Genomic DNA, 14,159 nt, shown 5'->3' on the forward strand with positions numbered 1-14,159 from the left:
ATATGAATGGAATAATCAATACTAATATTGATAACCACACCAATTTCATAAGCTTGTACTCAAATCTATCCGTGTGAATGGTACTCACATCGGATGTAAGTGATTTCAGATTAATAATTAATAATGTCATACAATCTTGTGAATGAGATAGCCTATATCATTTTTTGTAATTTATGAATTAAAGGGTAAAATTTATTAAGAAAAGCACTGTTTGAAAGAGATTCAAAAAAGTATAATCTTATTTGAAATAGTACATTTTTGTTTGGATGTGTTGAGAGGGTTATTACTTTCAAACAAATTTGCACCCGTGATTTGCCGTTGTCAGAAGTAAAATAAGATTATGATTCTAGGACAACCTTTTTTTGGAAGAGTTAGATGCTGCAATTAAAAAATTGCCAAAATTAAAGAAGTCTTCAGCTATTGAGCTTCTGGGTGTATAGGGTAAAATTTTTAATAATAAATACAGCACATGATCTTAGCCGTTAGCACTACCACAAATGAGAACACCTTTCTTGTTTCCTTAGTAACAAAATAAGAAGTGGAATAAGAGTAGAAACCGATCAGTGTCAAATTTAATGCCAATCAAACTTTTACTAGAAAAAGGAAAGAATATTATAACACAACAAAAATGGAACAGAATGCACAAAGCCATGTGGTAACATGCATCGGACAACACACTTTGTTTTTTTCTCCTTTTGTTTTGGGTAAAATCATCCCCTTCTTTGGCTTTCCACACCAGAGACAGCTTCAAATTAAAATGATTGCTTCAGTTTCTTTTCAATCTTTCTTGAAGTAAAATCGGCAACACTTACTTCAAAAGTATAGGTAGGACACCAAAATACACAGTCCAAACTCTCTCATAATCGAAGTCTACTAGAAGAAGTTTTTCCATATAAGTTGGCATAAACAATCCTTGTTCTTAACACTAGAACCGTGCATAGCGCTGCTGCAAGAACGCACAATCCTGACATGATCATGGAAGTTAGGAAAAAGCATACGCTCCCTTCACACTTGAGAGACTCAGCAGCAGCATTTGGTAAATGCAACAGCATTGATCCCATACTTTGGGGGTGTTGTTTCTCTGCTTCAGAATCGTAGATTGTGCTGGCAATGAGACTAGAGAAGACCAATGTTCCTGCAGGGTTTGCAAGAGTGATGAAATTGTAGAGTGCACCAAAGTTTCTGAGACCAAACAACTCTGAGGCAGTGGCTGGAACAATTGCCCAATGAGCACCGTAACCAAGTCCAACCAGCAAAGTGCCAACATACATTGACCCTGGCCATCCCATACCAATGAAAAGATGTCCAACAGTCATAATGAGTTGAAATACAGCCAATGCAATTGGTCTTGGATATGCATAATCTCTGCCCAAGTAAACACACCATGGAATTTGAAATTGAATGAGATGTAAAGGAGACAGACATCTAACAAATTTAAAGTGATTTCTAAGCTGAATAAAACAATCAATGAGTGTAAAAACTGTTCTTTTTTTACCTCACAACAAGCTCAGATATGTAACCTCCTCCAACACGGCCAAGGAAGTTCCAAATACTGACCATGGAGACAAATATATGTGCATTGTCATATCCTAGAGATTGGCTCATCTGACCCAGATTGTCAATTACAGTCAACCCGGATCCCGAACCCATGATCATGGAAATGAAAAGAAGCCAAAAGTCTGCTTTGATCAATGCTTGTGTCAAGGTGAAATCTTCCCCTCTGTGTGGTCCTCTCCTCCTCTTAACCCTCACTGCTCCTTCTGCAGCTGCTTGAAGCAGTCTTTGTTGTAACTGTGCTATACGTTTTTGCCTCTCTGATGCAGGGAGCATGTCCACTTCCTTAGGCTTCTCATCTTCCAACTCACTCAATATTACTTCATCAGAATCCATCTGAGACTTCCCTGCTTCTTTATTATGTGGTTCTTGAAGAAGGAACTCATCTTCTGGATTGCTTGCCTCAGGGCCAAAACTCAATATAATGGGAATAACAATTGGGACAACAAGGATCAGCAAGAGAATAATTGTGAATATTGAGATTACAGTTTCACTCACTGGAACTAGATCTTGGACAACCATGACTCCCAACAAATAAACAGCCAATAGGAGGCACACACCATACACAAATGTGAAGCATTTTCCATCTGTTGGCCGGACTTGTTTGTGACCCCCAACAGGCCTAACAAGGAACATAAGACCTATTCCTACCAATGCAGGACCAACAGCAACCATAAAGATTAATGATGCATGATCAGGGGCATGGAACAATGCATATATCTGTGTCAAGATTGCACCACTCAACCCAGCAAAGCCCTTTAGAATTCCCACCACAGGACCCCGGCTTTTGGGGAAGTTTTGTACACAAGACACCAGAGAAACTGTGTTGAAGTAGGTTTCACCATTTGTTCCCACAAAGATAAGAACACACATCTGCATGACAATAACCATTGATCACTTAACTTTGTATTATGGCCAATAAATATCATTAAAATACATCTCTTGAAGAAATAAAGGTGCTATGCTGATTTCTTATGATTATATTGTTATGAAATGTATATTTTCATCATAAAACGTTAACAGAGTGATGGATATTTTTATTAAATGAAGCTCCTGAGACATAAAACTACTACACATCAAATAGTACGGATAAACGCATCTCCATCCTTCCTTCTTAGTTAAGGTCATTACTATGGTCCAAACTCTGTATTGGTAAAACAACTTTTCAATTTCAAGTAGTATCTTGCAGGTTTGATACATATAAAAATATTATAATAAGAAAAATAACACAGCAAGCAACTATGTCCGTCGTTACTATAGATTAATGCTATACATTTTCCCAAGAGCAGCACACCAGAGAACACAACAAAACAAAAGTAAGAATAGAATAAATAACCAAAAGGGATATCAATTATGTAAGTTGTCTCTTTGTAGTAATTGTTAGAAAATTTGGCCAAGTTTTGGCATCATGTTCGTTCATATGGGAGACAGCTGACAGAAATTGAGCAGAGTGAAGTTTCATTAATTAAGTGTTTAGTATCGTGCAAAACCATTAATTAAGTTCCACATATTTCTCACTTCGTTTCATAATTTTAAAAGCAGACGGTGACTCATCATCACGCTGGTATAGTGATGTTCATGGAAAAAATAAAAACAGAAAAAGATGAAATAAAAACAAAAGCTGATGAGAAAGGGAAAATTCCCCAAATCAATATTGAGCATTGACAAGGCATAAATGGGAATATTCAACAATAAAAGGATGAGTTTCTAAAGTACAAAGCTATTCGATTCTGCCAACAACCGCGTCCTCTCACTTTTCAAGTTCAACAAACAAACGAACAGCCATTTATTGCGACCACATGTTAAAATTCAACCCTTTCAAAACAGAATACCCAGAATAAGAGGAGGAATCAAGCCGAATTTCGTACAATGATCCACGAAACCCACTTCACCCAATAAGATAAAAATAAAAAAATAAAAAAGTTATTATGTGGATTCTGGTTAACAGGAAACCCGGGATCAACGAATCAAAGGAAATGATGGGAAGAAGAAACACGAACAGAAATAAACATTAAAGTCAGAAATAAAAAATGTCATGTTCATGTCTCACGGTAAGTTTAAAGTTGCAAAAACAGAAATAATCGGAATCAAAAAAAATCCAAAACAGCGCATGTATGTGGGGCTATCTACTTACACACAATCGAGTGACTTCAAATTCAATTTCAGAGAACAAAATCGACAGAGAGAAAGACAATATGTCAAGATTGACAGTAACAATACGACACCCTCCCCAAAATGGAAAAACTTGATCACCATCATATCCCAAAATGGTAAAGAAGTAAAAATCCAAACAAGGAAGAAGAAGAAAAAGAACAGAGAAACTCACAGCCCACAAAGGCAAAACTGGAACTTGAGCTGTTACAACCAACCAGACCCAGCCATAACCAATGAGATTTAAAGCAGCACCGACAAGAAGAGCACCCCAGATAGGTAACAACTCACAGAGCAGCCCCGTCATGAAGCCGACGGCGTCGCCGAGGTCCTTGGCGACACCCAACATGGCGAGCTGCTTCTGGTTGTAACCGAGGGAGCTCTTGATTACCGGCGATATGCTCCCGAAGAGGTAGCCGATACCCGCCCATGACTGCAACCACATTGCGGCGACGAACACAAGCCATCGGCTCTTATAGAACAAGGACAGCTTTTCCTGTAAGACCCCCATCGCTGATCATTCACCAATCAAAGACCCCTTTGTTTTTCTTCTTCTTCTTCTTCTTATTGTTCCAGGTGCTGGTGTTTTGGTTTTGCGATCGTGGGAAGAGGAGGATCCTGATATGGTGGAAGAGAAATAGATAAAGCAGAGGCAGAGGAAAGAGAAAGAGAGACACACAGAGCGACGAAATTGGAAAGTGGACCAATACGATGAGCTGGCACGCGGGTTATTCTTTTACGTTTGTTTACTTTCTAACCATGATTTTTTACTCCCACTATACCCAATTTTTTAAGGAAAAATATTTATGTAAAAAACAAAATTCATCTATATGTAATAAAAATGATAGGTTTATTAACTCTATAATAAAGTAATAAAGAAATTATGTAATAAATATACATGATATAAAAGTATAAATATATATATTCTTTTAGAAAAATCACCGACCAAATATCCACACAGATAAACCTTGTAAAATAATATCCCAGTGTTCAATTTGTGTTCTTCTAGCAAGTGGAGACATGGGAAAATAGATCCAAATTCGACTTTGTGGAACTGGAGCTCTTATCTGATTTACTTTTTTCTTTTGTTGCTTTTATATTTAAGTATAAATAAAAAATAAATTTTAAAAAGTAGTTTACTAATTTTCATTAATAATTACTAATGTAAACACATATATTATGGTATATGTGTAGGTATGTTTTAAATATTTATTGTAATTTGAGTAAATTAATATATTAAGTAAACTTATATTTATTTTAAATAAATAAATAAATATATATATATATATATATATATATATATATATATATATAATATTCTTTAAAAAGAAAGTTATTAAATTATAGACTCATAATAGTGTGCATTAATTAAAATTTTAGTAAGAGATGAATAACGATCTATATACAAAATGAGTTTGAGATTTCCCTAATGTATACATATCTTTATATTTATTTTTTATAATAAATAAAATAATGTTTGATTAGATGACGATTAACAAATAGATATTAATTTTTGTTGTTAGATAAATATTCGCTTTATACTCGTTCCTATATTCGTGTGGGTATCTATTATGTGGGTTTTCATGTAAGGCCCAGTTTGTCCTGCTCTAATATTTTAAGAGCTGACATTAATCTAATAGGCATATGGACTGGTCCAAAGAGGCAAAATCAGACCTAATGTGCCCTAACCCTAACCGCTATTCTCACGTTCGTAAAACAAAACTCTCACAGCCTTGAGCTGTTGTCGTCTTCCTCTGCTAAGGTTTTGGATCTCGTTCATCCCCAAGTGCATACAACTCTCTTCTGTCCATTTCTGTAACCTTCTCCTAGAGTCGTGGTGTTCCGTTGTTCGGTGTCAAGGCCTTAAACTAGCTCATTCCAGGTAAGGGAAGCTAGGGCTTTTTATTGTATTTCGATTTCCTGTCAGTTCTGTTGTTGCTCTATGATTTTATGGTTGGTGTGTTATTGTGAATGCATGAAATGTCTTGGTATGTTATGTCAATTCATGGGTGTGGCTGTTGTAGGGAAACAGTGGCGAGAAACAAGCATTCTTGCCTAAGCGGGCTTGTCTCGCCTAGGCGAGACTTGCAGAAACAGGCCATATTCACACTCAAGCTCTCGCTCAGGCGGAGAGCTCTTGCTTGAGCGAAGAGACATCTCGCTCAGGCGAGAGGGGCTCGCCTAAGCGAGAACGCGTGAGGACTTTGGCTCGTTGCTGTAGTTTTCAGCCCAGGCGAGGAACTTCGCCTTTACTGTTGGTAGTCTAGCCTAAGCGAGGGCCTATCGCTTGAGCGAAAGAACCCTTTCGCCTGAGCGAGGGTTCCTGGCCTAAGCGAGGTTGACGCATGTGTTGGTATGATGTTGTTGTGTCTCATGTCTTGACTGGTGATTCATTGTATAATTTCATTACCCTATTAAAAGCATGAATGAGTTAAGTATGAATGAACTGTGTGACCTTGGATTGGAAATGATGGGTTTAGGATGATTTTGGCTGTGATTTAATTGAGATGGTTGATATCAAAGTGGCATGGTATTGGTATGAGATGAAGTTCTACATTCAAGGTAAGGTTGCATCCTGACACTCTAAGGAGTCAGTTAGTCTCACTTAGAGCGGACTGACTCTTGTGGTGAGAGTAGCAAGAGGCCTGAAACTCATTAAGGGCTAACCTTGTGTGTGAGGGATTGGAAACATTGTAACACTTGTAACACATAGCTCGGGGGTGAGCAGCTCGGGGGTGAGCAGAGGTATCCACCACAAGCGCAAGCATCCGCTGAATCTGACCAGGTTATATGTATCCGGATGAGTCAAGTTAGAGTCTAGTGTATTAATTGAGGAGTCAAAATATGTTTGGATGATACATATTGTTTGGACTGTGTAATGGCATGTGACTGCTTGATGAACTGTATCTACTCTAGCTTACCCTGTTTGTTTGCTTGGTTGTCTTGGATGTGGTTCTTCTCCTTTTGCGATGATCATTAATTTATTGATGTGAGCAGATGTGAGAGGTTCTCGCGGTCAACAGGGGAATGGTGACTCTGCTGCTTAGTCATCTGGGCTGGATTTTTCTACTCCGAGCTTTCTTTTAGGGCCATGACCCATGTATTGGCTATCCTTTAAATTTCCATTTTATTTCTGTTGAATTTCTGTATTTGGTTTAGTTTGGCATCGTTGTATGCCTTGGATTATTGTAAGGAGTTATGTGGAAACTCTAAGACTGCACTACTATACTATTTTGGTGTGGCACTTCCTTTAATTACGATTATTAATTAAATGGGGTGTTACATTTATGGTATCAGAGTGGTCATTCCTTAGGTCTGTGGACTTGGATGTCCGCTTAGCTTTCTCTATGTCTTTTTGAGTATTCTTAGTTAAATTCCTGTCTTATCAAGCCTAACCAAGTGATTTCCTATGTGCTAGTGAATCATGTCACCTCCTCGCAGGAACTCTCAATCCTCCCAGGCGATGCATCAGATATCGCAAGAGTTATAGAAGCCATGGTAGCTGCTATGACACAACAAAACACAACCATGATGCAACAACATGAGGCATTGATGCAACGACAAGCAGCGTCGCTAGAACAACAACAATTGGTAATGCAGTAGATGCAGGCTGCGAGAGTGGCTGCTGAGGATGCTCACTGACAGCATAAGGAGGCCCTCCGCCAGCTGGAGGAGAACAGGATGGATGCACCTGCCTTTGGTCCTAAGCCACAACCTGCAGTCAAGGAGTGGAACCTAGAAGACTTTCTGAAACATCATCTAGTGAAATTTGATGGTAGGGTCAGCCTAGATGCAGCAGACCAGTGGTTGAAAGATATAGAGAGGATCTTCGATGCGAAGATGTGTCCGGCAAAGAATCGGTTGTCGTTTGCTGTATACATGCTCACCGGTGAGGCAGATCATTGGTGGATTTGCATGAAGTCCATCATGGAGGAGAGGGATGAACCAATCACATGGGAGGCCTTCCGGGGAAAGTTTTGGAGAAGCATAGCCCCAATGCCTACATTGGATGCATCACACTCAATTTCAAAAGTTTTGGAGAAGTCAGGGAGGGCTAGGAGTGGTGCATTGGTCAATTTTTGTTTTAAAGTTTCAAAAGCCTTTTCTTGATCTTTGCCCCACTTATAGACCACACCTTTCTTGACCAATTCATTGAGAGGGGCGGTTATGGTGCTAAGGTTTGACCACTCATATAATCCAAACTTAGTCTTGAAAGAGGTTTTCCATTCATCACCTTCTAATTTGATTGTATCCACTCTTCAAGTCTATTTTGGAAAATATGGTTGCACCATGTAATTCATCAATCAAATCATCTAGTCTAGGAATGGGATGCCTATACTTGATGGTTATGTTGTTGATAGCCCTACAATCTATGCACATTCTCCATGTTCCATCCTTTTTGGGGACAAGAATCATGGGCATTGCACAAGGGCTCATGCTATGTTGCACCCACCCCTTTTCTAACAACTCATTCACTTGTTTTTGAATTTCCTTAGCCTCCTCGGGACTAGTCCTATAGGCTGGCCTATTAGACAAAGATGAGCCTTGTATGAAATCAATTTGGTGTTCTATACCTCTTAGGGGTGGGAGACCCTTTGGAGGTTCTTGAAAAACATCTTTGAACTCATCTAAGACTAATGACAAGTCTAAGGGACATCTAGAGTGAGGGTTTTGGAAGGAGGGGGAAGATTCACTAGGATAAGCTAGGAAGATGGGTTTTTTTGGCAAGCATTACCTTCTTCACCCCTTTGAGGGTGATCAGGCTCTTCTTGGACTCATTGCCATGCCCTTGCACCTTCTTTTGCGCCTTCTCTTCTTTTCTTTTCTTTAGCATTTGCATTTGGTCCTCATTGACTTCTCTTGGTGAAAGAGGTAGTAATGTGATCTTTTTGCCTTGAAAGCTAAAAGTAAACTTGTTAGCATGACCATCATGAAAAGCTTTTCTATCAAATTGCCATGGCCTTACTAATAAAATGTGAGTTGCTTCCATAGGCACTAAGTCACATAACACCTCATCCTTGTAGTTTCCAATGGAGAAGTTAATAAGGACTTGTTTGTCCACTTTGATCTCACCTTCCTCACCAAGCCAAGAAAGCTTATAGGGCTTGGCATGAGGGATGGTTTTCAAGCCAAGCTTGTCCACAACCCTTGTGCTAGCCACATTAACACAACTTCCACTATCAATTATGAGGGAGCAAGTTTTTTTGTTGATTTGGCACCTTGAGTGAAAAATATTTTCTCTTTGATTTTCAAATTCTTTTGGCACTTGGCCTAGCATGCGCCTAACCACCAACAAACCTCCTTCATTAGGTTTGATCTCATCCTCACTTGAAGATTGGGAAGAAGTGTGGGAGGAAGAACTTTTTGGGGAGGGGGGAGAAGAATGTTCATTTTCAACCTCTCCTTTAGGGTTCAAGATCATGTTCCTCTTTGTTGGGCAATTTGAAGCAATGTGACCATAGCCCAAACACTTAAGGCCAAGTGTAAAATTTTGTCAAGAGTAGAGTACTCATACAATTCTACTACATCTTGAACTTCCCTTATAAGGCCACTCACAAATCTAGCTACCTTTTCTTCTTCACTTTCAAATTGGAATCGTACTTTGAGAAGCATGGACTCCATCATTTTAAAATATTCATCCATACACATGGACCCTTGTTAAAGCCTTTGGAGCTTCAAAAGAGTCTCTCTCCTATAGTAGGAAGGAACAAATCTAGCGCGCATCAAAGTCTTAATGTCCATCCAAGAGGCCGCGGGTGGCTCTTAGTTAATATTGTCCATAGATAATTGATGCCACAATGTCATGGCATAATCCTCAAATTCTAAAACTACTAATTCTACTTGCTCTTGATCACTAACTAGATGAATATTAAATATTTGGTCCACTTTTTGCTCCCATTCAATGTAGAGGTTTGGATCATTCTGTAACATCCCTAAGGAATATTACTTTGAAAAGAACATAAACAATTAAATAAAATGAAATAAATACTATAACATCGGTAATTTCCTCATTTATAAACACATGTTCCCAAAACACGGGAAAATTAAAAGTCGCAAAGTTCAAAACATTGTAAATGTTCGCAATTCAAAGTTATTACAACTATAAAAGCCCAAAATGGCTAATGTTCAAAACATAAAACATCAAAAACTCAAGTCTTCAAAAGCCCATATGATCCCGCACTCCAGTCTCAAGCGTCTCCTGGCTCACCTGTCAAATCATCTGCTCCCGGATAATAAATCATCCGATCATCGCCACACACATACAGATAGGGTGAGCTATGCATATATAAATACAAATTAAATATGATACCCTTCCCAGGAAATAAATTTACTGATATGTGTTAACTACAAATTATCCACCCCTGATCTCATATTCCTTCATGAGTCATATGCATGAAACTAGGTCTTAGGACTTACTGTGCTTCCACGAAACTATCCCTTTCGTGGTTCAACCCTACGAGCCAATCCTGCTCATAGTCCAACCCCATAGACTCCTCGTCTGTAGTAAAACATCCAAATCAGCTCAACTTGGACCCTGACACGCACGCAATCACCATACTACGGACTCCTCGCCCAATAGCAGCCGACGGGAACATCACAGTTCCTTCCCCATCGTGCGTCCAATGCATGTAATCACCATACTAAGGACTCCTCGCCCAATAGTAGCCGACGGGAACTCAACCAGTTCCATGCCCATCATGCGTTCAACCACTCAAGAACATCCCAAACCCCTATTGGACTTAGTCCATCAAGCCCAAGCACAAAGGTAAGTGAAGCTAGTCCTTTAAGTCCACTAATCAAGACAATAACCAATTACACAACCACCAAAACCGCCTGGCACCACCTAGACACCGCTAGGCGAATACTGGCAGAAAACTGCCCGGCGGTCACACCCCCACCGCCAGGCGCCGCTGAAGTAAACAACCACACAGCTCCGTCACCGCCTGGCGGACACAACCCTGCCGCCAGGCGCCTAGCGTTGACAGTGGCCACTGCCACTGTTTTACACCCTATCGCCCGGTGGTTCGCCCCGCACCGCCAGGCGCTATACCAGTAGCGTAAGGCTACTGGTTTTTGGCACTTTTTACAGGTCTTAATAGACCCTAAACACACAATATTTCTATCACTCATCCATTTATAGCATTTCAAGACATAAAACCAAACCAAAACATAATATGTACAACTAGCTCATGCCCAAGTCAACTATTATCACATCTCAATACGCCTCACATGATTCAATACAAGGACAAGACCTAAGATATAAATATTATACTCACCACTTACCACAATACAAATTACAATTTACATTACTCTTCTCCAATTTCATTTACACAATTCACACCGCAAAATGATCCTTAATACCCACATGTTGGAATGTTCACTCAATTCTGAAGAGTAAATTCCTAACTATTAACCCAATTCTCACATAAATCCCCTGCGACTCTTCAAGAACGCATCTCACAACACCCTCTACTCTGATGCATCGCCTGGCGGTCACCCAAGTGCCGCCAGGCGGTTCATACCAATTTTGTGGTCTGCCAGATTTTCCAACATTCAACAGTATTCACAACCACCCCCAACTCACTTTGCATTAAGTCTAACATGATTTCACTTACACATAGTAACCAGATTTCATATCCTAATCACTTTAACTTCTATTTCCACATCAACATGGCTAATCACAACGTTCATCCACGTTTTCCAATTCTAATCCCTCATGAACCCTAAATCCCCAATTCAATTAAAATTCATGCAACAGTCCACCAATTACAAATTTACAGATAATAATCCATCATACCAATTACATTCGTATCACAAGAATCTCTCACAAGCCTCTCACACCACGAAAATACCAAAAATCAGAAAGAACTAGGCAGGCCAGTTCGTGTCGCTTGGCGGACGACATTTAGCCGCCAGGCAGTGCATAGTAGAAACCCAAAAAATAGGCTTTAAGGGCATGAGCCGCCTGGCAGGCCTTCAACGCCGTCAGGCGGTTTCTGGAAATTTCTAGAAAACGCGAAAAAGAGACAGCGAACCTCCAATTTACACATTCCATCAAGTCCAGAACAGCACGAAAAACATATACATAATATATAACATGCAAAATAAACTCCCCTAACCTGGATTAAAGCTTCCCTTGCTTAAAGTTTGAGTTCTTGAAAGCCTCCAATGTTCACCAATGGCCTCCTCCCAACTTATCCTCCTAACTCAATTCGCCTAACACTCCAGAAACACGTTCCACTCTGAATTCTTGCTTCTCACAGTATCTCCTCCAATTCCAGCCAACCAAACCCTCCTTTTTACCACTAATAAACCTTATAATGGTGGTTTAATAATGCCTAATTATCAAAAACGCAATTAAGGTTTAATGGCTTTGTTAATTACTATTCAATTGCTTGATATCCTCTGCCTTTTCAGCCATCCTTAGCTGCTAAGTCTACTAGGGTTTCCTTTAACCCTTAGAATTCAAGACAAGCCTAAAAATAGCAAAAAAATAAAGTTTCATTTGGGTCCCTCTAGGTTTAAACCCGCACCCAGACAATTGCCAACTCAATGCCAAACCATTCATATTTCATGCTAATCAATATAATTCAATTATTATAAAACTCCACAACATGATTAATATACATAAAAATAATACTAATTTAATAACACACAAAATGACATACATAGGACTCGAACCCAAGTCCTTACACACAAATAAGTACTCTCAACAACTTGAGCTAGTACTTTTCCATGTCACAACATTCTGCATTTATTACCTTAAAGGTTCTCTTTACATGCATTTATTAAATTAATTATTTAATTATTTTTCCCGGAATCTTGATTGGTGGAGGTTGTCTTTGTGGGAGTTGATTGTGCCTTCCACCACCATCACGGTCGTGCCCTCTCCTTCTTCAACCATGGCTAGAGTCTTCGGAAGAGGACCTCCTCCTTCTCCTCTCATCTTCTCTAAGCTCAAGTCTTTGGATGTGTTCTTGTAGGAAGATCTCACTTTGCCTCCTATCCACCCCTCAATTGATCAAAAGTTTCTCTTCTACTCACTTCCATCTCATGTAGGATGTTGGCAAGGGTGATTTGGTCACTTTCTTGGGCCATAGGAGTCACCATGGGAGGGGAATAAGGTGAGGCCGATTCCTCCTCTTCTTCTACCTCCAAGATTGGATCCATATTCATGTTCCTACACCAAAACTCACCAAAAACCGAGACAAGCAAAAGGTTAGTTAATAAACAATGCAAAACCCGAGATCAAGTGTGATCTTCTCAAGAACCCAAGTTTTTTTTATCACACTCCCAAAGCACACAAGCAAGGCTAGCACTCAAAATCCTGCCAAACAAGTGAAAACACCTTTAAAGAGATGAAAACCTTTCAAAAGCAAACAAGTGGCTCGACCACAACACTCTAGGAAAACAAGGAAATGAAAACAACTAAGACAAAACAAAGATTACCTAAAGACAAGCAAGCAAAGCTAAAAAACAAGAAAGTTTAACTTCTAAGGAAATTTGTTTTAAAGACAAAACTTGAACAAGACTAAAGCAATGAAAAGCACTTTTAAAGACTCTATGCAAAGCATTTGAACAAGCTAAGATTATACCTCAAATTATGCATACACCAAGAAAGATCATAACCAAGTTAAAGCATAGAACTAATTTACCAATATCACCCAAAATCCAAGTATAAAATTTGGTAGCATAACACCTAGTAAAAATGGCCAAATGGATTCACCAAGGAACACTTTAGCTCTCAGCCAAGTGGTTTTTTGTCATGAAAATAATTTTTTTCTTTTTCAAACTAGGTACTTAAGATGATGAAAAGGATGTTTTAGGTTGTCTTGAACACTTAGTTCCTTAAAAATTAGGTCAAAATCAATTTCAAGGAGCATACAACAACACAAGGCATAGATCTCATGCAATAGCTCAAATACTTAGAAACAAGAACAAGAAAACTCAAAGAAGCATATGACAAGAGACTCAAAAGTAACTAGGAACATTTTAGGATGACTTTCAACATGTGAAGAAAATTTTTGGCATGATAACATCTCAACAAGCTCTCGGTCAAAGGTAATATAAGCACCAAAATTTCATGTTTTCACTTCACCAAGCAACATATATCAAGAGATAGGGTTTTTAGATACTTTAACCTCAAGTGAAGTGGAAAATTTATGTGCACACCATCTTGAACACCAAAAGGCCGAGAGGTCTTCAAGCCAAACAAGCCACCACAACAAAGGTTAGCACAAGAAAAACACCATATTCAAGATAACCTAGGCTCTAGATACCAAATGATGAAGGATTATCTTGTTTTCTTTTAGAGTTATGAATATGGTGAAGTTGTTTAAGAAAGCTTTTTGAAAATTCCCACTGGACATTAAGATAGCAAGCTATCTAGATGTGAAGGTTCATTTCTCAAGCTCATGAAAGGAAGAAGAGAGTTAGATTCAAACTTAAAACTC

General features: G+C 39.0%; 1 protein-coding gene across 1 annotated transcript; it reads right to left on the bottom strand.

The window, feature by feature from the left end:
- Nucleotides 1–435: 435 nt before the first annotated feature.
- LOC114183814 (protein NUCLEAR FUSION DEFECTIVE 4) lies at nt 436–4,397 on the bottom strand. The gene is made up of 3 exons (XM_028070966.1): nt 3,881–4,397; nt 1,496–2,427; nt 436–1,365 (listed from the first exon to the last, which is right to left on the bottom strand). The coding sequence occupies exons 1-3, from the start codon at nt 4,214–4,216 to the stop codon at nt 858–860; spliced, it is 1,776 nt and encodes a 591-aa protein (XP_027926767.1). The 5' UTR covers nt 4,217–4,397; the 3' UTR covers nt 436–857.
- Nucleotides 4,398–14,159: the final 9,762 nt, after the last annotated feature.

The sequence above is a fragment of the Vigna unguiculata genome, chromosome 1 (assembly GCF_004118075.2).
Source record: "Vigna unguiculata cultivar IT97K-499-35 chromosome 1, ASM411807v1, whole genome shotgun sequence".
Lineage (NCBI taxonomy): Eukaryota > Viridiplantae > Streptophyta > Magnoliopsida > Fabales > Fabaceae > Vigna > Vigna unguiculata.